The sequence below is a fragment of the Pyrus communis genome, chromosome 10 (assembly GCF_041283825.1).
Source record: "Pyrus communis isolate YQ-2024b chromosome 10, ASM4128382v1, whole genome shotgun sequence".
Classification (NCBI taxonomy): Eukaryota; Viridiplantae; Streptophyta; class Magnoliopsida; order Rosales; family Rosaceae; genus Pyrus; species Pyrus communis.
In genome coordinates, this window is record NC_142574.1 from 26,582,503 (window position 1) to 26,608,948 (window position 26,446).

Consider the following 26,446-nt stretch of genomic DNA (forward strand, 5'->3'; position numbering starts at 1 on the left):
GCTATATACATATTCGGATGGAGAATTGTTATTGGCACTCTAAAATTCTCATTCTACACTCCAACTATATTTAGAAAGAAAAATACACTTGTGAGGAGTGTAGAATGAGACTTTTGGAGTGCTAATAACATAAATGTGAAAGCTACATCATCTGAAGCGGACCAACCTTTCTTAATCTTAATTTTGATCTCATGCACGATAGGAAATAAGAACCGTGTATTTCAAATACAGAATCAAATATAACTACATATGAAATTAGAACAAATCAAAATATACGTTCAACTACAACAACAATAACAAAGCCTTATCCACTAAGTGGCGTCGGTTGTATCTCAACAAAGCCCCAAGTACAGAAAGTCATATCTTGCTTTACCTGAAGAACATTAGGTCATTAAGTTCAGTCATAACTCATGCCAGGGTTGCCCTCTTGCCTTTTGCATCTCTCGACTGCAAAACCATTAGTTGTCAGTCGTACAGCAAATTCTTTCTTTAAATAATAGAAGCATGAGCATTGCAACAATAAAAGGAGCTTAGAGAGGGATGGGGAGAAAGACCTGTGTAGCAACACATCTCTTTGAATCCAAGAACTGGTTGTATATGCCATACAACTGAATCATTACTTGCCCTTTAACAACTGAATCGGAAATCAACAGCCGAACAATTGCTTCACGGTTGTCCTTTTCCGATATTTCCACCGTTAGATTCCTTTGGAGTTGACCCGCTTCTTGTTTGCAACCCATCGTTTTCAGAATTTTTCATGCTCTCTTTTGGTGATAACCTTGGCACAACAACTACGAACTGAAGAGATTGTAAAGAGAACATTTTGTTTCTGTTTCAGGGTGAATCATAGCAACAGAAGTAGGAACGGTTGGATATAAGTCAACAATCTACGATAAAATTATATATGCTAATAAATAATAAATGTGAATAGGAAATTAACAAAGTATGAATAATGAAATAATATTGAACAGAAATATAGAAGATCGAGGCTTGCGTACCACAATGTCCTTGAAACAGAAATTTCGTCTCTACTCAGTATTTGTAGTTCTACGGACGTCTGCTTCACCAGGATTCAACGACCAAGTCAAAATTCCAGCACCGGAAAAATTGACTTCTGGCGAATTTCTATGCGGTTCTCTCAGTAATAATGTTTTGGATTATAGAAGAAGAATTGTTTTTTCTGTATTCTAAATGTCATGTAGATGGATGTATATATATTATGATTATGCCTGTTAGCAACATGTATGAGGAAGTGATGCATCTGTCGGGAGACATTTTCTCAGAGGGGTGTCTGTTGGTAAAAAATAATTAATTAATTAAATTCGAAATTAATTAAAAATAATTATTTAAATCCGAACAGATTAGTACATCCCAAAGTCCAACCTTAAGGGTGAACCCAATTTTAGTCTCCAAAGTCTATCACTCTCACTCCAATCATTTTTTATAAGGGACAAATCCTTATAAAGTGAGGAAACCTTTTGGAAATGACCAGTGTGAGACAATGAAATTTCTGCTCAAAATTTCCAACAGGAACAACACCAAGCTCAATGCCTTTGAAATAAGTTTTGTGAACTAGTCTCCTGTCTGAATCTTGAACGCGCAGTAGTGCCCTTGTAATATGATTCTTTCCATTAGAAGAGAGTATGGAGGATCACCATGCCGGTTGACAGTCTTCTTTTTGGAGCAACTGCAACTTCAGTCCCTCTCACCAGTTGCACTGGCAATATCCCACAAGTAGACCAAGATATCAGAATACAAGCGTTAAGTTGCGCCTCATCGATTGCAAATGCTCAGAATTCATTGAATAGTTGAATTACAACAATGCATACAGCATCTTACCCACGGCTTTCTTCGGGAAGGTTGAAGCAACTTGGAATGTAATGGTAGTGCGGCCGTTCAACCACAAAAGGAAACCTCATTTCTTCATGGAGAAGCCTCACCTGCATTTACCAAAGATGCAACAAACTGATGTAAACACACAAATATATTGCTTACAAGCAACCGAAAAGTACCTGATTCAAAATTGCAGCCTCTGCAAAACTCAGCATTAAGCTCCAAAACTCCCAATCATCCTCCGTAGAAGGCTCAATTCAACTGTGACCAGAGTAGCCTTCGGCACATTCAAAAGAGCTCGAACTTGAACCCTGGAGCTATCCGGTAACGAAATGATAAATAACGTATGAAATGGAAATGTTTTAAAAATGCTGTATGAAGTTGTAATAGCATTCAAACTTGAGGGGATAAAATTTAATTTATCCAAAAAGTTAATAACTTAAAAAATAAAATTTTCCACTATTTATATAAAAACACATAATGTATTCTCCGGTCTCCAATCATAATAAAAATTTTCTTGTCCCCACCGGGGTTTTCTCCAGTTGAGTAAAATTACGTCATCCTCCTTCCCTCCAAAAAAAAGAAAAACCAAAAAAGAAAATATAAAGATACGAAAAATGAAATGACACTACTCCAATACCAAACGACACCGTATGGGATCCCGTGTAAGTAAGGAAAAACCGTCAGAGGGTCCCACTCACGCACGACGTGGTATGATATATTCTCGCAGCTCCACCACCAAACTTAGAGACGAAGTTCCGATCGCTCACACCACGCTTGAGAAGCCACACCGCCACACGACGTCGTCGTCCTTCCTTCTCTCTCCCTCCTCCTCCTCCTCTTCTCTCTTTCTTCTGGTAATGTCTTTTCATGTCCTCCTGCTCTCCCCCGCTCTCTCTCTTCTCTCTCAGTCTCTCTCTGTAAATGCTTGGATTGCGTCCACATTTATTCTGCTATTTTCTCACTATTTTTTCTCTGAGGTTTTTTTTTAATTTTTTTAGTCTGTTTGTCATTGCTTTCTGTCTAATCTGGTCTAGGGTTTCAGTAAAAATTTCTCGAGAATTTTATTGTAATTGTTTGTTTTTCGCGCTAATTTTTGCAAATTTAATCGTGAAAGTACTTTTCTGTAAGAATAAATGCCGTTTTAGTGATTAGGAAGAGTTACATGATATTAATTACATTTTAGTGATTAGTGTTTTCGGAATTCGGGGTATGTAGTTTGAGAAAATTTTGTATTTGCTAGACTAGGGTTTAGTGAGAGAGGTGGAGAAAGAGAGGAATCTGTGTATGGTATGAACTTTTTGATGGAATCGGAGTGGTGTATAAACTGCATTACCAATTTAGGATACATTTTTCGGGAATATGTTTGTAGTTGTACCTTCGTTGCTGTAATAAATTGTGTTTAATTATGGTGAAAATTTGAACTAGACATGCGTCACTGCAAGGAATTATATATCGCTCAAAGTACTTTGTTTTGGTTGCTATGATTACCTGATAAAGGGATAGTTATGGTTGCTGTGAATAGTGAATTTGGCAGCCTTTTGCCAAGAACACCAATGGAGTCAGACGAGGGGCAGGATTCTTTTCACGGGGTATATCCTGAATACGGTGCAATTTTCATGTCGAGCAGTGCAATGAAAGATGAATGTTTTAAACGGGGACTGTTTGGCCTTCCATCTTCACAAGGCCAATTTGTAAAGCAGGTTAAAACTGGAATGATACTATTTCTGTTTGAATATGAGAGGAGAGAACTTCATGGTGTTTTTCAAGCATGCTCTGATGGTGAAATGAATATTTCGCCTTCTGCATACAATTCATCAGGAAAGCAGTTTCCTGCTCAGGTACGAATAATGTCTAGTTTCAGTTCAACAATCCACTATTTTCATTTATGCTTTGATTTATTTCAAATTTCCAATGGGATCTATTCTTGTTATATTCTTTATGCAGGTAAAAGTCAAGCCAATTTGGCATTGTCATCCGCTGGCAGAACCTGAATTCAGTGGCGCGATCAAAGATAACTATTTTTTAAATTGGAAGTTCCATTTCGGTCTCTCCAAAGCTCAGGTTTTCTCCTTTCCTATTAACTCAGACCTTGATGGGATTTACAATTGCCTTCTTTAACAGTATTGTTTCATGTATACGTGTAGGTCCGAAGGCTTTTAATGTTGTTCAGTTCACGAAAGTTAGTATATCAGCCGTGGCAGAGAGAATTAGCCAGTAAAAGAGAACCGATATCAGTAGACACTGCTGGTAGAGTCAAGGAAGTCGATGATGGCAGGTCTGTATTGAGTGATAGCGTAAACAACGAGCTTGATGCTGACAATCATAATGGGCCAGCAATGACTCAGTCACCGGGGAATGTCTATGAGAATAATGGAAAAGAAGAAGGTGGCATGTTGGCAAGTGATAAAGTGGGTGATCTTCATAAAGTAGACAAGAAGGTTGGGGAGATCATGCAGAGTGAGTATCTTGGGCCCATTCCAGGTGAAGTTGGGAAATTGCATGCTGCTTTTGCAATGTCTGAGAGGGCAGGGAATAAATTTAATGTGGATGTTGAATCCGTGTCATCTGAGCATCCTATGTCGGGTCAATCTGGAAGAGGTGACAACAACCTGGTAATTCATGACGATTCCAGCCGTTTAATGGGCAATCAATTACAAATTGGCAGTAGTGAAGGTAATGTTTTTGGGCCAGTTGGACCAACTGAGAACCCTGCTTTCTTTCAGTCTAGTCTTGATAGACCTGTCTGTCGTGGCATGCCTGTTGAAGAAACAGGTTCTTTGATTCAAGATCAAACTAAATCAACTTCGACTGTTGGCCTGCAAATCACTAGCCATTCTTGTTCAGCATCTCCATCTTATAGAGATGCAATTGTCCCCACCACTCTTCCCTATGATCCTGATGCTCTTAGTCTGAACAATTCACTCTCACCATCAATTGGGGTCAATAAGCGTTCAAATTCCGTTCAAGATTGTTATAAACAACATGGCATTCCTTCCATTACAAATCAATCATATACAGGGTCAAAAGGAATCAGTCAAAGCCTAGAATCCACTTCAAAGTTTGATGTTCATGTTCCAATCGCATCCCCTGACCATCACGAGCACTCATGTCAGGGGAACATCATGCATTTTCCAGAGGTGGCATATTCTGAAGAAATGGCGGTAGATTCTTCTGGAAAACAGTGTTCCCGGGAGCCAGTTTTGAAGAATTCTTTATCAACTGAAAGTTTATCCCAAATTGGAAGTAGTGAGAGGGAAACCAAGAGCCCTTCATCTTATTCTCTCAGTCCTAGTAACTGTCTGTCCTTTGTGATTGATCGTGCTCATCATGTAGCATTACAAGAAAAACTTGAGCAAGAAATGGCACAGAAATTGAATGATGAACCATGTACTGCTTATGTAACTTCATCAGATGAGCTTCAGTGCCAGTTGCTATGTAGTGTTCATCCTGATGATCATAGCAGCGTGGACCACCGTGATCAGAAATCTTTTGATCATGATCTCAAGTCTTATGCATGTTCTGAAGGAATGTGTTCTGATCTGAAGAATCAAAGAAGTGTATTTTCTTGCTTGAGTTCAGATACGCCTGGAAAAGAGAATAGTACGCATGCTGACTACGAGGAAACTGATAATGATGCATCAGTGGATGAAGTCATGGCAATGTTGAGTGCGAGTAACTACAGCTGGGTGAAGTCAAAAAACTCTAAACGACCTACTAGATTGCACGATGACGAGAAGTTTAGGAGTAATAAAAAGACCAAAGTGGACTCTGAGTTGGATAGTAATGACTTGGAGTCAAACATGGCTTCTGCTACACGCGTTGAAGATAAAGTTGATCAAAGGCGTGAAGAGATACCATTTGTGGATTTCAAGAGGCGGAGTGAACTGCGGAAACGTAATGGTGATACCAATGCTAGAGCGAAGGATGAAATTGCAGGAAAATATAGACTGTTGGGTGGGCAATGCAAGAGAAGGAAGTTGATCAGGCCGAAGTTCAATGACAATGAGCAACGCGATGAAAAAAGCATAAATGGAAACATATCTCTGAATTTACAAGCATCATCACAAGAATCTTCTGTTAGTGAAGATGTTAATGGAAAGAGAAGGAAGCTGGTGAGACCAAAGTTCAGGGTGAATGAGCCATGTGATGACAAAAGCATGAATGGAAACACTTCTAAGATTTTACAAGTGTCATCTCAAATATGTTCAACTAGTGAAGAAAGTGGAAGTTGCGGGGCTTCTATTGGAAGCCAAGGTATGTTGTTACCGCAAGGTACCGATTTGTCGCTTGTGGTGTGTCAGAGCAGTCATGAGAATGCGAATAATCAAACTGGAAGATCTTCAAAATATGAAAGAGAAATTGAAGTTGAAAGCTCTGCGGCATCAGTCAACTTTGGAGATGAAGGTCGAAAAGAGCCTCTTTGTGATGTTGGCAGCCAAATTGCTGACCTTGCAATCCCTAAGTTGTTACTGCAATGTACAGAATCATCTCAAGTGGTTCATGAAGACCTAAAAGAGCTTCTTCTTGACGTTGGTAGCCAAATTGTTAACCTTGCAATTCCTAAGTTGTTACCGCAATGTAAAGAATCGCCTCAAGTGGTTCATCAAACCAGTCGTGACAATGAGAATATTGAAATGGAAAGATTTCCAGAATACGAGCAGGATATTAAAACTGAAATTTCCGGGCCATCTCTCAAAGTTGGAGATGAAGGTGGAATGGAGCCTCTTCATGATCTTGACAGCCTTGCAATCCCATATGGAGACAAAAAATCTAATGTTCAGAAAGACTCAGATTATAAGGTTCCTATTGTGAACAAATCAGCTCCAGATTGTAATGATAACAGGCACATCACTGTTCAGAAGTCTGCCCTGCGATTACCTGAAGCAAATTCTGGAACAGAAAATGCATTTTATGCAATGGAATGTGCAAAAGGCAATGAATTGGAGTTGCTTCCAATAGTAGAACTTTGTGCGGAAAGTGGTGATCTTAGTATCAGTAATGTAATAGGCAGCTCAAGGAATCTAAACTCTGAGTTGCAAAGAGGAGCCAAAGAAGTTGCTATTTGTGTAGATGCTGGTGTTGGTGATAACCACCCTGAATCCAGTAATAAACAGTCTGAGGCATCTCTTGACACCATGGGTTGCTTGGACAAGCAAGAACCATCTCAAGAGCACAGATCCGGGAAATTGTCTGAGGCATCTTTTGGCACTGTTGGTTGCTTCACAAAGCCAGAATCTTCTCTAGAATTTCGGGACCTGAATATGGGATTTGGAGACCGACTTTTTATACTTAGTAATAGTTTCAAAAGCTCTGATGTTAATGCTTCCAAGCATGTGGGTGAAAGGAGAGATGCTCTTCAAATCAGCGGTAGTAGTGTTTGCAACAGTTCTGACATTCGTACTTGTGAGAATGTAGAAGATACAATTAGCAAGGATCTTGTTCCAAGCAGAAAATGTGAGCTCAAGGCAGCCAACAACCACTCTGATATTAATAGTTCTAAGCATGTGGGCGATGCTCAGGATTCTTTTCCAGTCAGCGGTAGTAATGTTCGGAAAAGCATTGGCACCTCTGGCAATGTGGAAGAGAGAAAGGATGTTCTTGCAAGCAGCGGTGGAATTAGAAAACGTGTCCTCAAGAGAGCAATCAACTGCTCTAAATTTGATACTTCTAAGCATGTGGAAGATGTGAAGGATGTTCATCCAATCAGCGACAGTAATGTTGACAAAAGCTTAAGTACTTCTGAGAATATGGAAGAGAGGAAGGTTGTTTTTCCAAGCAGGGTTATAATTAGAAAACGTGTACTCAAGATAGCCGACAGCGGCTCTAAATTTGATACTTCTAAGCATGTGGACAATGCAAAGGATTTTCTCCCAATCAGCGGCAGTAATTCCTGCAAAAGCTCAGACAGTGCGACCTCTGAGAGTGTGGAAGAAAAGAAGGATGTTCTTAAAAGCAACGTTGAAATCAGAAAAGGTGAACTCAAGAAAGCCTGCAACAAAGATAGTTTAGTTCATGATTTTGAGTTTGGCGATGATAGTGAAACTGATGATAGTAAAAAAGAAAACAAGAGTCTGTGGAGTACTCTAACGGCCAAGTTGAAGCAGTTGAAGGCGGCTCAACAAACAACAGTGACAAGGTTCTAGCTTTCGGTCGATGCTCAAGTTCCTCAGCATCTACTCTAGGAAAGAGTCATTGCAGTTGACAGATAGTTTTTCAAGTTTTCGTTTAGTTGAAGTTAAGGATCAACCCGCATTCCTGTAAAAGGCAAGTACTACGGCTTTTCAGCTTGTCGTGGTGTTACTAACCGAAGAGCTGGAAATACACGCATGAAAGCTGCCGCGTTCTTGAACTTCTTCCGTTAGCTGTTTTCGAGTTGCTTGGAGTGGAGTGGAAGAATGCAACGTTTATGCATGCAAAGTGATCATTTTTTTTGTTAAGCTCTGATTTTGGTTAAAGATTGCAGTTTTTTTTTATAAATATGTTCCCAGGATTTGTGAATCTTTTGAATCAGGAAGAATGAAATTATAATTTTGCTTTTTGTACTGCAGTTGTTTGTGAGGGTGATGCCTTTACATTGCACGTTGAAAATGTGAAAAGGTGATGACATCCAAATCAATGATCAAATTCAGGTTTAATTTATGATGTAATTGACCATTTGCTCAATCCCCATATTTCATTTGTACAGGGCTAGTGGCACAAGTGATTAAAAACGTTCATTTTTGCACATGTCTTGTTTTCGAATTCCTCCTCTATAATATTACTTTATAAGGTTTCGTATTCTGATCGTGAGGTCTTATGTTTAACTCCTTTTTATGAGGTTTTTTGTTCAACTCTCATTTCTAAGGTCTTATGTTCCAGCCTTTTCTTTTTTGAAAGGTTATGTGTTCGAATTTCCTCTAATATTGCTTTATGTGGTTTTGTATTCAAATATACTCACCTTGTTAATAAAAAACAAACACTTGGGGCATTAAGCCACAAATTAGGTTAGGATCTTTACTGAGAACTTCTTTAATGTGTTGAAAACATGGTGCATTAAATTTAGTATACTGTATTAAGTCCATCATTAGACTTCGATTGAGTTCTTTGAAAATCGTTCATTCCGTTGCTAATGATTCTACTTTACGAGAATGGAATATAACTATGAATAATTAGTGTTTTTTTGCTGCTTTGATGCAGCGTTATTAGCTTTGTTGTCTGTTATTCCTTTAGCTGCTGCTCTCTGTTGCATGCTTGTATTTTCAGCTAATCTTTTGCTGCTTGTATTCTATTTTTCTCATCAATATATTTTATTTACCAAAAAAAAAAAAAAAAAAAGTGTCCTGTATCGTATTTCAGACAAGCTAAAAAAAATCTCTCTTCTGTCACTGCCCACTTCCAATGCGGCGATGACACCCGATTCCGTTAACTCCCAAACGGACCCAAAATGCTGAGAAGTATTCGATCCCGGCGGCCCCACCGACCGCGTTACGGCGTTTACATCTGCGCCGTTGTCTCCGCTCTCCTCCTCCTCCTCTCCGTCTCTCTCCTCTACACTCGCCTTTCTCACTCCCAGTCTCACCACTTCCACTACCGCCGCCAGAACCCCGATTCCCAATACGACGATGTTTCTCTCACCAACCCCCTCGTCTCCGATGAGGCCAACGACGTCGGCTCCATCGCCACCGAGGACAAGATCGATGAGCTCGACGATGTCGTAGAGGAGACGCCCAAAGACGAGGAAGTGGACGATGAGGACGTCCCCCAATCGGAGATTTCGCAATCTAGGGTTTCCGGGTATGTATTCGATCACGTGACTGGGGTTATCAGGAGGGGTTTCAATAAGCGTAAAATTGAGGATTGGGAGGAGGATTACAATGCGTTTAACATGGGATTGGGTGCATTGGATAAGAGCAAGGTGGCGTTTGGATCGGACGATGTGCCGGTGGATATGGAGGTGCGGCGGAGGATGAGTGAGGTGGCGGGTATTGAGGACGCGCTATTGCTGAAGGTGGGGAAGAGGGTTTCGCCGCTAAGGGAGGGATGGGGGGAGTGGTTTGATAAGAAAGGCGATTTCTTGAGGAGGGATAGGATGTTTAAGTCCCATGTGGAGATGCTGAATCCGTTGCACAATCCAATGCTGCAGGACCCTGATGCGGTTGGGGTTACTGGGTTGACAAAGGGTGATAAGGTGCTGCAGAAATGGTGGCTGAATCACTTTAAGAAGGTCCCGTTTCTCGGGAAGAAGCCGCTGGGAGTTTCGGGGAGGCCCCGAGAAGTGAAGCTCCGGGAAAATGGCCGTGAGGGTAGGAAAATGGAGAGTGATAGTGGAGATGGTGTTGTGAATGGAAGGGGAAATGGAATAGGTGTAGGAACAGAACTTGCTGAAAATGAGAGTAAGGGTTTGAATTCAGGTTCAAGTGGTAATTCTAGTACCGACAGGAATTTGTCTTACATGAGTAATGTGAGTGATAAAGCGATTGGGAACACCGTTGAACAAATTAGTGAATCGGATCCGGATCAAGTGGGTGGCTTTAAGGATGAGTTTTCAGGTGTTATATATGCAGATGGCAAGAGATGGGGTTACTATCCCGGTTTGGACCCGCTTTTATCATTCTCTGATTTTGTGGATGTGTTTTTCAGGAAGGGGAAATGTGAGATGAGGGTTTTTATGGTGTGGAATTCTCCCCCTTGGATGTATACTGTAAGACAGCAGCGGGGGCTTGAGAGTTTACTATCCCGTCATCGAGATGCCTGTGTTTTAGTGTTGTCTGAGACAATTGAGCTTGATTTCTTTAAAAATAACTTTTTGAAGGACGGGTACTTTTTCAAACTTTGCTTATTTGATACATTTATTTGTTGGTTTTCTAATTTTCATTTTGTACTGAGGCAATTCTTTTTCCGTAGTTACAAAGTTGCTGTTGCTATGCCAAATCTTGATGAATTACTAAGGGATACACCGACCCATATATTTGCTTCTGCCTGGTCCGAGTGGAGAAAGACCAAGTATTATGCTACTCATTACAGTGAGCTCGTCCGCCTTGCTGCTCTCTACAAGTAAGTTTATTTATTTGCAGATCTGTCCTTCTATGGGTCAGTCAATTTTTATTTTTATTTTTATTTTAAATCCAGTTGGGACTAATGTGAACGTTTTGATTGGGATGGAACTAAAGAGTATCGCTGAAGAGTGAAGATAATGCATGAGAAATCTAAGTTCTTGTCAATTTACTTTAATGGTAGTTAAAGTTTTACCGTAGCTATTCAAAAGTGGTCCCTGAGATTGTCTACCATCAATCATTTTGGTCCTTGGGTGAAAAATTATGTTAAATAAGGATCAAAATGACAAAATTACCCTCAATCTAATAAACAATAGGCCAAAATGGTTTGACCAAAATTATTACGGGTATTCTTATTTTATGGAGATTTTTCAGAGAATGACCAAAATGATTGATTATAGACAAACTCAAGGACCAATTCTATCTATTTCAAATCTCAAGGAGCAAAATGAGGAGTTATGCAAATCTCAGAGACCATTTTGGCTAAAAACCCATATTTACGCCTTGCCAATCTATGGAGGAGATAATGGGTAGGAGTAGGATTCAACAGAATATTTTAACTTGGTCGTTTCATACATGCTGTCCCCACTTAGTGGGAGTAGGCTTTGTTGTTGTTGTTGTTGGTCGTTTCATACATTATAGATATATCATAATGGAAAATTTCCCTTCTTATGTTTCTGTTTATATCCATTTTATATAATCTGGTATTTCATCAAAAAATAAAAAGAGAAATTCTGTCACTTCAGCTTAGAAGAAGACTTGGCTGTTACTTGGTTAAAAAGAAAACTACAGCCATTAGCAACTTTGGGTGAGATGGTAGTAACTATCCATAGGTTGTTGATTCTTTATTTACTACCTTAGGCAAGGAATTTAGCAGAATAGCTACAAGTTAGTATGGAGTTTGACATCTCATATTAAGTGGACCTGCACAATTGTGGTCAACCTTGCAATAATGTTCAAGCATTCTTGAGGGGGCACTATTAGTCTATTAGTTCTCCTTGTCGTTGCTAATGTTGTGAAAGGAGTTTAAACCCTAATCTTTCCTAATTGAATTTCATCTCTGTACATTTTTTTTTTTTTTTTTTTTTTGGAATTGTTTGTTGTAACAGAGCTGTGTGCTGTAAGTTTTGTTGTAAAGAGGGAAATCAAATGATTTCTTTTCCTTTTCTGGCGTGTAGAGAAGTATGAAATATTGTTTATGCAAAATGTAATTCCTCTTCCTGAAGTTTTTTATTTTCCTTGCTCCATTTTCACTTTCAGCAAAAATTCTTAAACAAATAAATGAGTTCAAGAGTTTTCATGGTATGTGCTTTAGTGGTGGGGTATAACAAATCAATGAGCTCCATTTTCACTTCAGCAAAAAGTTCTTAACAAATAAATGAGCTCAGAGTTTTCATGGTATGTGCTTGAGCAGTCGAGTTTTAAAGAGACTGCAAGTTTTGCTAGATGAGCTCGATGCAACTAAAGAAGAGTTAAGTTTCCTGCTGAGCATATCATGGAAAACTTAACGCATGTGATGACTTTTAGTTTTCGTTCTTTATGCCAATCTTAAGCATGGCCATTATCATCCTGTCTGATATGATCTGGTTACGTGTAACGTTTTGGATTTTAGATGCTGATATGTGCAAACAGAATGGTGCATTAAACATAACATTTTTCTGTTGAGTTTAAAGATCTCCCTAACTTCATTTCTTTGCATTTGCAGATACGGAGGAGTATATCTTGATTCTGATATCATAGTCCTGAAGTCTTTATCATCACTTCACAATTCTGTTGGTAAAGAGGATCGACCTGCGGGAAGTTCTTTGAATGGTGCTGTAATGGCATTTAATAGGAGGAGGTATGAACATGACTTCATCTCTAATTGTGGGAATCAAAATACTATTTCAGTTGAAATCATTTTGAATCAGAACAGACTTGTATTTATCATTGAATTTTAACAACGAGGTTTGTTTTCCTTTTTATCTAAGTGTGCTTTTTATACCGGTGCATTGCGTAGAGTACTAGAGTTCTCACTTACAGCTGTCCCTTTACCTCATCCATCCTACTGGTTTAGGATTCATTAACAGGAGCTTTTGATGATTCTTCCTGACATTACACTAAACCCTAAACCCTTAACCCTTCAAAATAATTATATTTGTTTGTGTGTGTACTGGGCTATATGTTTACGTGTTTTATGTGTCGTAAATTATTTTGAATTGCAAAATTGGGTAAACGCCAAAGAGAGAGAGTCCACGAGAATCGCATGAAAATTATTAAATTGTGTTATATTTGAAAATTTAGTGGCATTGATCTGTACATTTATTAGCTGTCCTATATACAAATTTGAGTGGCACTGATGAGGAAAATTATAAACTAGTATATTTGACTTGTATGAAAATTTTGGATTTTGATATTTGCTTCACTTTTCCATGCAGCCCCTTCATAATGGAGTGCCTGAAAGAGTTTTATATGACATATGATGATACTCGTTTGAGATTGAATGGGGCTGATCTTTTGACAAGAGTTGCACGAAGGTTTTTGAGTGGTCGTAATAAATCAGTTAGACAGCTGGAGCTGAAAGTGCAGCCTTCTTTCATATTTTTTCCAATTGCTTCTCAGAATATCTCAAGGTAATCTTATATGAATTCTTTTCCAATGGAGAGGAGTGTTGTGGGCTGTGAGTGCCTATCGATCTGTGAAAAGTCACCTTTGATCGCCACTCATTTCCCGCAGCAGTCCTGGAACATTCATCCCACATTGAAGAAAACCCCATCTTCTGATTTCTTACACTTCCGTGTTTTATATTTGGATGCATGCCGGTGCATTTATTCAAATATTCTTGAACCTCTTGTGCTTTTGTATAGCAGTTTTTAACTTTTGGTTTACAGTTCTCCCGTGAGCCTTCTTCCTTTATGAATTAACTCAATTGATGTGGAAACAGATACTTCACTGCACCGTCAACAGAGACTGAAAAGGCTCAACAAGATGCCCTGTTCAGAAAGATTCTAGATGAGTCGTTAACATTCCATTTTTGGAACAGCTTGACATCTGCTCTCATTCCAGAGCCAGAGAGCCTTGCTACCAGGCTTATTGACCACCCTTGTATCCGATGCACTGATGTGTTGTGAGTTAACATAATTCCTCTGGTTGGTCGGTACTGAATGGGCCAATAACACTAAAGCTTATCAAGTTTTCACTTCCTGTGAATAATTAAAAGATAAGTGCAAGCCCGTTCGTGTAGCTGTAAGATGGTGTATCTTCTCTGTATGCTCATGAAAAGACGGAGTCATTTTCTTTGTGAAATGCTGGTAGAAGCTCTGTTGTATTTGGAAATTCTTTTTTCGATCTAGCTAGTTTCTGAGGTGGCTCTTGTTGTTTAATCACTAGTATGTGCCATTCTTCTTCCGATTATCACCGGTTAAAGGTTTTGAATTCGAATTCAGGTTTCAGCTGTAGTGAAGAAACTATTCGTTACTAGTTTACATGGAAATATAGAAAGATGTCTGATTCTTTGTTATGTATGCCTTCTCTCTCTCTCTCTCTCTCCCCCTCTCCCCCCACAGAATGTACATAATCTTATTTATTTATATGGTGGTACAATTGCAAAATAGTGCCTTGCATCTTCTACATCAATTATGCATTACAATAAAAGCAGCCTATAAATAGAACAAGCAAAGCATGAAAGTGCTTTTGTCTAGTCTCCATGACAACCGCTAATAAGTAATAATTTCAAACAAATCAAGCATCCTAAATCGCCAATCCCTTTACCAATAGGGCCCTCCATCATCTCTCTCTCTCTCTCTCTCTCTCTCTCTCTCTCTCTCTCTCTCCTCTGACCTCAAAAGCAAGAAAGAGATCCATAAGCACTTTTGCACAAAAGCATTAAGCAGCTGTTAACCACAGTTCCATCCTCCTCCTAGTCCATAGCATTGGGACCAAAGCATCTTCTTTTCACAGGGTTCCAAATCCACTGTACCAAAAACTTTCTTCCTTTCACCCCATTTACATTAAACCCATTTCCCCATCTGTCCTTTGAAACCGCCCCAACATACCCTCCACCCCCGCCACTACCATAAACCCCCATACACAAATCTGCAATTTCTGTCGGTGCAGTTGGATCGTCACCTGCGTACCACGCATTCACAAGCGGGTTGCTCGAGACCTCCGCTAGCTCATGAGCTATCACACTTATCATCCCATCAGTGCCCGCATCCCCGTTGGGCGCGCGCATAATGGTGTTCCCTCCAGGTGTGCCTGGTGGCGGCCTGCCTGAGTCCTTAGGCCAGGCAAAAGGGTAAGCGCAGACGCCCGGACACTGACTCCCGCTATAACCCACCCATGCATACGGCACAGTCACACCAACTAGGGTTGGAAATGTGAAGTAGTGAAAACCACAAACCGCCCTGCAGAAGTCTTGAACCCTAACATCAGATGAGCTCAGAACTAAGTAAACCCCGTTTCTCGGGTTGAGAGGCAAGGCTCCTGGATGTGAAGTGACAGCATTTTTTATGATGGACTGCATCGAAAGGCGGCTGAGAGAGGTTCCATGGGAGTAGGAAGAATCGTAAAACTCTCCGGAGAGAGCAATGGTTCTAGTGATGTTTGAGCCAGTTTGGTCAGTGTAGAGCCTCACAGTGCTCCACCAATCAGCAACAGAAGGGTAAGGGGCAGGAGAGGAGAGAGAGTAGAGGAAGTCTCTAATGGTGGATTGATAAGTAGGGTTCCAGTGGCCATACCATATAACATAAAGGTTGATGGGAGAAGCAAGGACAGGACCCATATGGTACTGAAGGTCCACCAGATCTGATGAACCCTCATAGTTTTTGGCTTGGTTGAATTGTGTGTTCTGGCTCCATGAATATTGAGCCAGAATTGTAGAGAAAAAAAGGGAAGAGAAGAAGAAGAAGAAACTGCAAAGTTGCAGATTTTGCATGTTTAATGGTTGGTGGTGAGAGACTGAGAGTGGGAGGTTCTTATAGAGAGAGAAACCAATGAATGTAAATAATGGGGTTGGTGAAGATTCTTATATTATAATTTTTGCTTGTGGCAATGAGCAGTTGTTTGCATGTATTGCATAATTTCAAGTCCTCGTCTACTTTTCAATGATAACTATGTTGTTTGCGTTTTCTTTTGTTTTGGTAACCTTTTTCACTTCTTACATTCTTATTTATTTCTGGTTTTTAGATCAAAGAAATAAGGAACTAATCAAGAGACATACGTAAACATGAATGTGTACAAAGAAAAAAAAGGAATTGTTAAAATTATTTCCCTTTCCTTTTCTATCATTATAGGAAGAAAAAAAAATTGCAAACATGTTCATCAAAACTCTTTTTTATTGTACAAATTTAAAGATCTAGTTTTTGAAAGGAAAAAGCTATGTACACGACTATCATTGTAATCGACTGTTATTTCTTAGTAATGATTTAAAGACCTAAATTGAACAGAAAAAATTATAAACATAATTTATTGCACTCAATCGTTATAACACTATAGATGAGGAGTTTTTGTATTATGTAATTTTGTTCTTTTGTGTGTTTTTAACTAAGATCATTAGTTGTCATGAACTAAATTAATTAAATAAAAGAAGAGCTCAATGATATTCTTTTTCCCATATTAGAATAAAGGTGTTATGCTAACCAACCTCTTTATGTATATATAATTGTTCTAGCCTACACTTGGGGGTAGAAGATTGGGATCATAGAAGAAACTGTTTGTTTGTCCCCAAAACAATTATGGCACTAATTTTTATATGTGATTCTTTCTCCACTGAGAAAATTTTCAGTGTGTCGGAAATACTGTTTACATCAAATGTAATAATACAATTGATTGAAATTTTTTATTTTCAAGTTTCCAATCAATTGATTATTACACTTGGTGCACCAAACCTTTATCTAAGCACACTGAAAAATCTCTCTCCTCTCTCTTAGATTTTTCTTGCGTCTTGCCACCTCTCTTCAATTTTTCAAGTTTAAAAATTTGTGATACCATCAGATGCTAGATTACTGTTGTCTCCATGTAGTATAATACTTTGTGTGATGAAAACATTGGTTATTGTCAAACTCCACAACTTTCTTTAATACAAAACTTATTTTTCTGCGGTTGGCCACATGTTATGGTTCTTGCTCATAAACTAACTTATCATTTGGATAATCAGCAACCTGATTAACTTCCAATGACTAGAAAGACTACTTAATTTGTTCACTTTACTCTGACAACTGATAATATTTAGTGAGAAACACTGAACGAGTCAAACTCCAGAAGGAAAAGAAGAAAAAGAAATGAAAAAACCCTAGCTTGTGGTGCAATAGCAATCGGGTAGTGCAATTGAGAGTACATAAATTTTTTCTTTGTTCAAAGCGGAGGTTTAAGGGTTTTTGATGTTTACGTTTAAAATCAAGAGTTTTATGCACTGCCAATTATCCTTAAAAGAGTCCCACACGGTTTTGCATCAATGGAATTGTGATATACTTTTTTTCATTAAAAGTTAGAACAATCGACAAAGTGATTACCCCATCTCTTCTCAGATGGTTGTTCGCCTCAATCCCCGATTGTCGGTGGTTGTGGCCCTGAGCAACATTTCAATTTGGGAACTTAATTTCCTCTTTTTGTTTATCTTCCAAATTCTCTCTATTCCTTGCTATTGTGTTCCAAATTTCCATTAGCCCCAAATGAACCTCAAATCCCTAACGCATACGGATCCAGCACTCAAGACTATTTTGCCGTCAATTTGCCTACTTTCGATTGAGAAATCCGACCGAGCAGCTGTGTCCGCTGTCCACCTCAAGAGCGAATCGTCGCTCATTTAGTTGAAGGTGTGTGGAACTAGGACTTTGAAGGTTAATTGGTGATAATTTTTCAGTTTTGTTTTGGGTATTTTAATATTGTTTGTCGCCTGCTTCTGATTTTACTTGTTATAATCCCTCACGTAGGCTTGGTTTTCTCCACTAGCCACCTTTGACCTCTATTGTTTGGCCTTATGTGGAGGATTTTCTTTTTAGGTTGAAATCCTTTCATGTTTTTTCATTTATGTAATATTTCGTGTTTGCTGTAGAAGAACCATTACTCATGTTTAGTTAGCGTAAGTGGCGTTTTCTTTCTGTATGCCGGTCCTTTCTCGAGCTATTAAAGTTATAATTCGTCTGTTTGACTTCTTTTTATGAATGTTTCTCTACCATTGACAAAGAAAAACTGTGATTAGGGTTTTGGATAAAGGTGTCACAGGAAAGAAGAAGAAGCAAAATGATGAGGGTCAAAACCAAGTGTAAGACAATGAATGATGGGTGTGGTAGAAAGCAAAGCATGTGATGCCTTTCCATAATTTTCTCCCTTTTCGACTAGAGTCTACACCCCTTCCCTTTTCATGATCATTGACTATCTATGTTCTTCCTTTTTTTTCATTAGTTAATACATCAAATGCATGGAATAGTGCCTTCTTATGAAATTTTCTGACCAAATTGTTTTCTCTCTCAACAAGTTAATTAGTGTAAACCACTAATAAAAATTAATAACAGCGAAAAACATTTCAAGAATTAAATTACACATAAAAAAATTTCACGTATCAATATATAATAAATGGTGTAATGCAAGTTTTTTTTCTTTCCAAAACAGTATTTTAAGTGTTTTTAACTGTAAAATAGAGTTTTGAAGAGTTGATTTGTGAATATATATATATATATAGGTAACTTGAATTGATGGTATTTCATAGTCTAGAGATTGACAATAGGTGGGAGCATAGCACATATTCAACTCTCATCGGCCCTTAAAATTAGGGATTCTTAAGGGCAAAGCTTAAAAGAAGGAACTATGAGAATTGCTGGTCTGCTGCCACCTAATCATCGTAAAAGTCTTCCCTTCCAATTGAGTGTCAAATACCCGAATGCTTTTCAGCTACCCTTCAGAGTGGCACTCTACTGCTAGTACTTCCTAAAGTTCTAAACCCGCTTTTAAATAACTAAAAACACTTGTAACAATTTGTACGTAAAAGAGCTTCTTTCAACATTGGTTGAAAAACCTTGAAGACTTTTTTTGTAATAATCACATGTTACGTGTGCTTTCATAGAAAGCAAGCAATTATAATAGAAATGTTTATAAGCAGAATTGACTCATATAGGAGCAGTCTTCACGGACCTTAGAAGTATATTATAAAAATAATTGGATAATAATTTTTTTTATTGTGCTTCTCTAGTAAGTGCTTCTAATAAAAAGCACTCCTATACAAACATCAAAACCTATTTACCATATTAAGGGGAGCAGAAGAAAAATAAGAATCTAGTGCACTACAATCTGAGGCTATATATGTTCATGACAGCATCATAAAGTGCACCCCAAGAGAATAATTGCAATGGATTATGCTTAGTTCTTTTGTCTTTTTCAGTATATCTAGAGATGGTGGTTAGAACGATATTGGAAGATCTTTATTTTCTTGTAAGTAAGTAATCCTATCACATTACCAATTAACTATGTGATTTAGTTAATGTGTCATTACAATTACTTAAAAAACGATTCATAATTGCTAATGAAAATTGCAGTGTACCTTGAAAAATTTGGAAGTTCACATGCAAGTTAAATAATAAAGTTAGGTCTATACTTATAGGAGGGCAAGCTTTGGCGCAATGGACATGTTGCTCTTTTGTGACTGAAATGTCACATGTTCGAGTTGTGAAAACAGTTTTTTTGCAAAGTAAGGGTAAGATAGGCATTCCCTCCACCCTCGCAACCTTTTTGCAAGACAAGAGTAAGAGACTGTGTACGATAGGCGTTCTCCCTGACCCTCGAAAGCAAGGAACCTTGTTAGCTTGGGATCACCCTTAGGTATATACTCAGTAATAAAACAAAACCAATATTTTTGTACGTATGAGTTCAGGTTCTGAATCCAATCACTTCTTTTCTTCCATACGAATTTACTTTATACTTTCACTTTGTATGTATTAATGTCGGACACGGTATGTAGAATGTATTATACTAGAATTAGAATAATTAATCTGATCTGAATGCAGTGAATTATATAGAACATTACTTCAACAGCTTCAAAATTACAAAACTACTACAATTAATTGCAGCCATAAAGATTAGAGACAAATAAAAACATCATGGCAAAATCCCCTTATGATCTGGAGCCCAAAGAAAAGCCCAATGTTCAAATTCGTCCAGCCCGGCCCGTCCAATATCAATGAAAATAATAATTCAAAAAAATTGAAGGAAAAAACAAAACTTGAAAGATATAACTTAGAGCATCTTTAAAGAAGACGTAAAATTCAAAACATTAAATTTAAATTTGATGACTGACTTGTCAATTTGATATATTGTCAATATTTTCCTTCTACCTTATGCCAAATTTTATTGATTCATTTATGTTTTTTTAAACAGAAAATAATAAAAGTTTGATTGTTGTTGGTTTAAAAATAATAAAAGAATACTTAAATATGCTAGCATTTAAGATAAAACAAGTGCAATGCTTTTGGAAATATTAAAAATCAAATTTGAAGGCCGCTTCAAATTTGATATATTTTTATCCTTGTAAGCTTAGCTTTCTTTTTCATGTTCTCTTTGATATCTCGATTGAAGTAAATGATACGTTATTGGTTACTATTATAAATCTATATCATCTGTTACCGTTATAAGTCTACGTTAACATTTTGAACATCATTTGTTACCGTTATAAATCTATCTCAGATGGGTCATGGTTTCTCTGCGAATTCTGAGAACCCATGAACTCCAACAGCAACAGAAGCTATTATCCCCTGCTCCAACACCCAGTTATCTATTCTGCACCCTCTTCTCTCTCAGAGCACTCTCTTCCTACACTCACTATGACGCCCCAAACTCCACCGCCGTCGCTACCGCCATCGCTTCTTCCCAATCGCATTCACTGGTCAGTTCAGTCTGCTCATTGGTATTCCAATCGTATTCCCCACAAACCCATCTGAGATCTTCACCACCCAAGCTCAATCTCGACTTAAATTCTGAATCTTTGACCCACGAGCAGGCCATTTCCGTCGTCGCTTCACTGGCTGAGGAGGCAGGTTCCATGGTGGCGCTGAGTTTCTTTTACTGGGCAATTGGGTTTCCCAAGTTTCGATATTTCATGCGGCTGCTTTACATATTCTGCGCAATGTCGATACTTGACAATGGGAATTTGGAGAGAGCCCATGAAGTGGTCCATTGTATGGTGATGAAATTCGCTGAGATTGAGAGGTTGAAGGAGGCTGCTGATATGGTGTTTGAGATGCAGAATCCGGGTCTTGCGTTGAGCACTCGGACGTTGAATTGCGTTCTCGGGATTGCCTGTGATCTGGGTTTGGGTGAGTATGCAGAGAATCTGTTCGAGGAAATGTGTGAGAGAGGTGTGTCTCCTGATTCCTTGAGCTATAAGTCTATGGTTGTTGGGTTTTGTAGGAGCGGGAGGGTTTCGGAGGCGGATAGGTGGTTCAGTAAGATGCTCGAGAGAGGTTCTGTATTGGATAATTCATCGTTTACTTTGATCATAAACATGTTTTGCGAGAAGGGTCTTGTAGGTCGAGCGTCGTGGTGTTTTGAAAAGATGATTTGGATGGGTGTGAGGCCGAATTTGATTAATTTCACGACGATGATTAATGGGTTGTGCAATGGAGGAAATGGTGAGGAAAGGTTGGAAGCCTAATGTGTATACACACACAGCATTGATTGATGAGCTCTGCAAGAAAGGTTGGACTGAAAGGGCGTTTAGACTGTTTCTTAAGCTGGTCCAGAGCGATAATCACAAGCCAAATGTGCATACGTATACTGCTATGATCAGTGGATATTGCCGCGAGGACAAAATGAGCTTCACAGAGATGTTGTTGAGCAGGATGAAAGAACAAGGATTAGTTCCTAACACCAATACGTATACTACTCTCATTTCGGGGAATTGTAGAGCTGGGAACTTTGAAAGAGCATATGAGCTCATGGATATAATGGCTAAAGAAGGATTCCCTCCTAATATCTGTACATACAATGCAGTAATTGACAGTCTCTGTAAAAAGGGGAGGGTTGAAGAAGCAAATCAACTGATTAGGAGAGGCTTTCGCTGAGGATTGGCAGCTGATGGGATCACGTATACCATTTTCATATCCGAGCACTGCAAACGGGCTGATATTAATAGGGCCCTGGTGTTTTTTACTAAGATCGTGAAGGTTGGATTGCAGTCGGACATACATTTGTATACAACTTTGATTGCTGCCTTCTGCAGGCAAAAGAAAATGAAAGAAAGTGAGAAACTTTTGAGTTTGCTGTGAGGGCTGGCTTGATTCTCACCAAGGAAACCTATACATCCATGATTTGTGGCCATTGTCGGGATGGAAACATTGCTTCAGCTGTTACGTATTTCCAAAGGATGGGCGACCATGGTTGTGCACCGGATAGTATTACTTACGGTGCTCTGATGAGCGGGCCTTGCAATGATGAGAAATTGGAAGAGGCTCGTAGGTTATATGATACCATGATGGACAAAGGGCTGTCGCCTTGTGAAGTCTCTAGGTTGACATTAGCGTACAAGTACTGCATGAAAGATGACTCTGCCGCTGCCATGGTTATGTTGGAAAGGCTAGAAAAGAAGTTCTGGATCCGCACAGTGAATACATTGGTCAGGAAGCTTTGTAGTGAGAAGAAAGTAGGGATAGCAGCATTGTTCTTTCATAAATTAGTGGACCAGGACCAGAACGTGGATCGCGTGACATTGGCAGCATTTATGACCGCATGCTATGAGAGCAACAAGTATGCTCTTGTTTCGGATTTGACTGGGAGGATCACTAAAGGAATTGGGTTGCAGCTGAAATATACGAAAAAACTGGCTCGACTTACTGGCTACCAAAATCTGGTGTTCTTCAGAAGTTGAACTGCTGCAGCAGGTCTCCCTTGTAAGAGTAAACAAGTATTCAATATAACCACCAGGAACACAAGGATTGATCAAGTAAATCACAAATCTTGAACTACGTAAACAAGAAGCAAATAAGATACAAAACATGTTGATCGAAGCATACCTGCAGACATGTTTGTGGATGTAGAGGCCATATGTAATCCGCACACAACCTTCTTCTCTCTGCAAAGCACAATACTCTCCAACTTATAGGCTATTGGAACAATATGAGCGATACCTTTGTGAGAGCAGGGATTGTGATTTTATACTACAAGTTCCGGACTACCTATGACAATCCTACAAGGAATATGAAACTAAATCCTTGTATAATCATGAGTACTAAACTCATGGCCCAAAACAGAGCTCTAATCCAAAACCAAATAGGATTCGCTCTCATAAACATATTGAGATTTCTTTACGTTAATCCACAATAACTTAACCGTGTGAAAATATACTCACATTCCTACATCCCTTTCATCGGTGATGGCAGTGTAGCTGTCTCCATTTGTAACTGAAAGGGTCGAAGCGCAACCAGCATGCTAAGCCGATGATTCTTCTTGCTTGTGCTTTGAGGAGCTCTGTAACTCAAAACTGCAATTGATATCGACTACTCTTCTCCTAATGACAGAGACAGGTTTTCTACATTGTTTGTGTACACTGCAGCTTGCAGACCAAACTAGATGTTTGTTATACACTTAAATATGATCAATTAGGGCCTTCAATTTTCAAAACAAGTTGTAATTACTTTAGTCTAAAGTAAGGTTTTCAAATGCACTGTTCAAATGAACAGTGTTCGAATTTTTGTTTGTGCAAATATTTTTGAAGCCCAAGTGATTCAAATTTCAAATTTATGTGTTAATTGATAAGTGTGGGTGTAGACACCCAATATGGCTTTTACATGGTGTTGCTATCTGGTTTTTGACATAATTATATTGGGGACTGTCCAAATTTTGGTTTAGCTGCAGATTAAGCAAGATCAAAAGGTTATAAATTAGAGGCATAATTTAATTTTTATATGGGAAGCGTTATTGGCACTCCAAAAATCTCATTCTACATTCCTCATAAGTATATTTTTCTTTCCTTATATATAAAGTTTAGAGTGTAGAATGAGATTTTTGGAATGCTAATAACAATTCCCTTTTTATATTTGATGCATTGTTAGATTAATGAATATAGTAGGAACATTAACTTGGCGTATGTGTTTTCGTTCATTTTTTAGAATGAAAATTTGAATTTTGTGTGCTTATAAGTGTGTATATACTGAGTACTTATTTTAATTACAATAGAAGTGATTGAAAATTATCGAAAATTAGTACAAGTTTACACACCAAAAGAAATATATCGAAAATAGCATTATTTAGTAGTAAGGAAAATTAGGGCAAACACCAACTTGAGCAGTTGTCGATGTTTGTTTTGTTTTGGTTTTGATCCACATCGAATATTTCATTAATTTAATTGGAAAGGTTTCCTTTAACACGTAATTAGGTTAATTTCATCTTATGAAGTCACTTTCGGGTTTATTATGAATGCGAAATGAGGTATTTTGATTAAATTTTAATTGCACTCCTTGCAGTGGTTGACTAAGAGAAACAAAAGAGCTCTCTATGAAGCTCTTGAGAATATACTATTAAGACTCCCATCTTCGCTTCTAACGGTAGGACAAGACCGCGTTTCAGATATGTGGACATAGAAGGATGTTGAAGCAACTTGGCATCCATACAATAATAAGCAAGCTGTCAAATCACACAAGGGCAAACATAATGGACCTTTGTCTGCCCTTTCCATCTTATACATTTCTCATCTTCTTCTATTTCTGTGATCATGGTTAAGTTACGTCAACATTTTATATTAATTTTTTTATAAATATAATAAAACAAAAAATAATGAAAATATAAAATATTGACGTAACTTAACCGTGACCACTTCCGCATAATAGGGGTGGCGGCCGATTTGAGCTGCTGGATATGACAAATGTGCAACCAAGGTGCACTGAATTGTCCATGCATTTAGTTTTATAAAATATGACAAGTTGATATACATGTTTTCTCTGTTTTTTGACCTATACGAATGAAATTAAATGTGATTATAAAAAGCAATTTACACCGTTGTCTTGCATATGATCTTAAATGCTAACTTTGTAACTACGAATGTGCTATATTTACTGTTAACGTGATTCTTAAATCATCTGTGTTAATTGTACAATGTCTTTTCATGTCAGCGAAGTTGAATGTATATAAAAGACAAGTTGCTTATCTTACCAACTTCATTCACTCATCTATCCATGTGTTTATTCATGATTGTGTTGAATTTATTTAGGTTAAATATGTCTTATTCATGCGGTTGAGGTTAATATATTCAATTCTCGCAGCAAAGCGTAGACATATTTTCTAGTTAATTAGAAAAGTCATCCAAACTTTTTCGTTAAAAAATTCCTTGCACAATCCAATGTAAGTCTATGGCTTATGTTACTTTTATGGGCCAAACCTATTATATTATATATCTTTCAAGGTCTTTATAGGTCATTTTACAAATGGATAAATTTATAATTAAGAATTTTATTAAAAAGTGGGTGAAGACATGAGATACTGGGGTTAAGAATAGCTCTAATTTAAAATGAGTTACTCAACTTTGAGAGGGCTCCGACTCGAACTCCAACATTACAAACCTCAAAAATACAATTTTCATGACACAAGTACACTATCATGTAATATCTCGTATCAATAAAACAATGATATGTGAACAAAAACTTAAACATGTCTTTATTTTATTAAAACGGAACACCACCGTGGTGGTTTTAAGCCCATACAAAATAGTTATAAAATTATGTTTTCAACCATTAGGGATTAGAAGTAATCTATCCCTTGTACCACGTCAATGATAGAGGCTATTTCTCATTTTTCTTTTTCTTGAACTGTCGTCTTCATTCGCACTTCAACCTAGAAAAGGCGTTGCATAACTTAAACTGCAATGAAGAGAAACTACACCTAATTTGAGTCCTCCAATAAGTTAGAAACTTGCTTAGTTGAAGCCTAATCAATAGGTTCTTCCCCCGTGAAAAATAAATACGCTGGTTGAAGCTGAATGGAAAAAGTCAAATATTGTAATAAGAAAAATTGTTGTTAACCATCACCGTCAAGTCGTCCTGCATATCATATATGCAACATGGAGATAGCAAAGCGCACAGCCATCGGGCGTATTTCTGGTATGTGCATGCCTTGTCGAAACAGTTTGATTAATTTGTGTGAGACTGTCAAGGCTAAAAGGCTAAAGAACAGCCATTATTGGCCTAGATATGTGCCAAACTAGAAGGTCAATAAAAAAGATAGAGACTAATAATTAGGGTTGGCTTACCATACAAATTCATTTTCGATGACGCGGTTGTACCTGCACTGAAGGAAATTTTCCAGAAATAACCAAGCGGGAGTGGGGTAGTCACAAGTCATGACGCGGCGTCAATGAGTCTTTGAGTTGGAGTCTTTGAGTTGGACTCACAACAGTTTCTTTCACCACAAGTTAATCTTCACGGAAAATTTCCTAGGAATCGTAAAGATTCCGTGATCTCATCTGGTCATTGTACATCGTGCGGTCAGAATCATTTTAAAATTTAAAATTTAAAATTAAATATGAATAGTACTTAACGAAAACTGACCGCACGATGTACGATGAACGGATGAGATCACGAAATTCCTAAAAAAAGGATCCGCCGAGAATCCTTCTGCAATCT

The 26,446-nt window shown here is 38.2% G+C and overlaps 3 protein-coding genes and 1 pseudogene across 7 annotated transcripts; 3 read left to right on the forward strand and 1 right to left on the reverse strand.

Moving 5' to 3' along the window:
* Window positions 1-2,554: 2,554 nt before the first annotated feature.
* Window positions 2,555-8,383, forward strand: LOC137730071 (DCD (Development and Cell Death) domain protein). Of its 4 annotated transcripts, none has more exons than XM_088677329.1 (4): window positions 2,555-2,690; window positions 3,371-3,674; window positions 3,781-3,897; window positions 3,981-8,383. In XM_088677329.1, the coding sequence occupies exons 2-4, from the start codon at window positions 3,390-3,392 to the stop codon at window positions 7,977-7,979; spliced, it is 4,401 nt and encodes a 1,466-aa protein (XP_088533455.1). In that variant the 5' UTR covers window positions 2,555-2,690; window positions 3,371-3,389; the 3' UTR covers window positions 7,980-8,383. The 4 variants fall into 4 exon arrangements, with proteins under 4 accessions (XP_088533455.1, XP_088533454.1, XP_088533456.1 ...); XM_088677328.1 differs by having other exon boundaries at window positions 2,580-2,690; window positions 3,262-3,674; XM_088677330.1 differs by having other exon boundaries at window positions 2,586-2,690; window positions 3,359-3,674.
* Window positions 8,384-8,976: 593 nt separating this feature from the next.
* LOC137729556 (uncharacterized protein At4g19900) lies at window positions 8,977-14,367 on the forward strand. 2 transcript variants are annotated; one of them, XM_068468531.2, is made up of 5 exons: window positions 8,977-10,632; window positions 10,720-10,869; window positions 12,574-12,708; window positions 13,286-13,480; window positions 13,792-14,367. In XM_068468531.2, exons 1-5 carry the CDS (start codon window positions 9,260-9,262, stop codon window positions 13,976-13,978), a joined length of 2,040 nt encoding a protein of 679 aa, XP_068324632.2. In that variant the 5' UTR covers window positions 8,977-9,259; the 3' UTR covers window positions 13,979-14,367. The 2 variants fall into 2 exon arrangements, with proteins under 2 accessions (XP_068324632.2, XP_088533457.1); XM_088677331.1 differs by having other exon boundaries at window positions 9,102-10,632; window positions 13,765-13,871.
* Window positions 14,368-14,417: 50 nt separating this feature from the next.
* EXL7 (EXORDIUM like 7) lies at window positions 14,418-15,895 on the reverse strand. Its single transcript, XM_068468532.2, has one exon. The coding sequence runs from the start codon at window positions 15,781-15,783 to the stop codon at window positions 14,767-14,769; it is 1,017 nt and encodes a 338-aa protein (XP_068324633.2). The 5' UTR covers window positions 15,784-15,895; the 3' UTR covers window positions 14,418-14,766.
* Window positions 15,896-20,487: 4,592 nt separating this feature from the next.
* Window positions 20,488-23,052, forward strand: LOC137727244 (uncharacterized; annotated as a pseudogene).
* Window positions 23,053-26,446: the final 3,394 nt, after the last annotated feature.

Bases quoted from the DNA above. Each gene is read 5' to 3' on its own strand.
- LOC137730071 (XM_088677328.1), top strand. From the start codon at position 3,342: ATGGTTGCTGTGAATAGTGAATTTGGCAGCCTTTTGCCAAGAACACCA. The intron at 3,675-3,780 runs GTACGAATAATG...TTCTTTATGCAG, and splicing joins GAAAGCAGTTTCCTGCTCAG to GTAAAAGTCAAGCCAATTTG. The intron at 3,898-3,980 runs GTTTTCTCCTTT...GTATACGTGTAG, and splicing joins TCGGTCTCTCCAAAGCTCAG to GTCCGAAGGCTTTTAATGTT.
- LOC137729556 (XM_068468531.2), top strand. From the start codon at position 9,260: ATGCTGAGAAGTATTCGATCCCGGCGGCCCCACCGACCGCGTTACGGC. The intron at 10,633-10,719 runs GTACTTTTTCAA...CTTTTTCCGTAG, and splicing joins AATAACTTTTTGAAGGACGG to TTACAAAGTTGCTGTTGCTA. The intron at 10,870-12,573 runs GTAAGTTTATTT...TTGCATTTGCAG, and splicing joins CGCCTTGCTGCTCTCTACAA to ATACGGAGGAGTATATCTTG.
- EXL7 (XM_068468532.2), bottom strand. From the start codon at position 15,783: ATGCAAAATCTGCAACTTTGCAGTTTCTTCTTCTTCTTCTCTTCCCTT.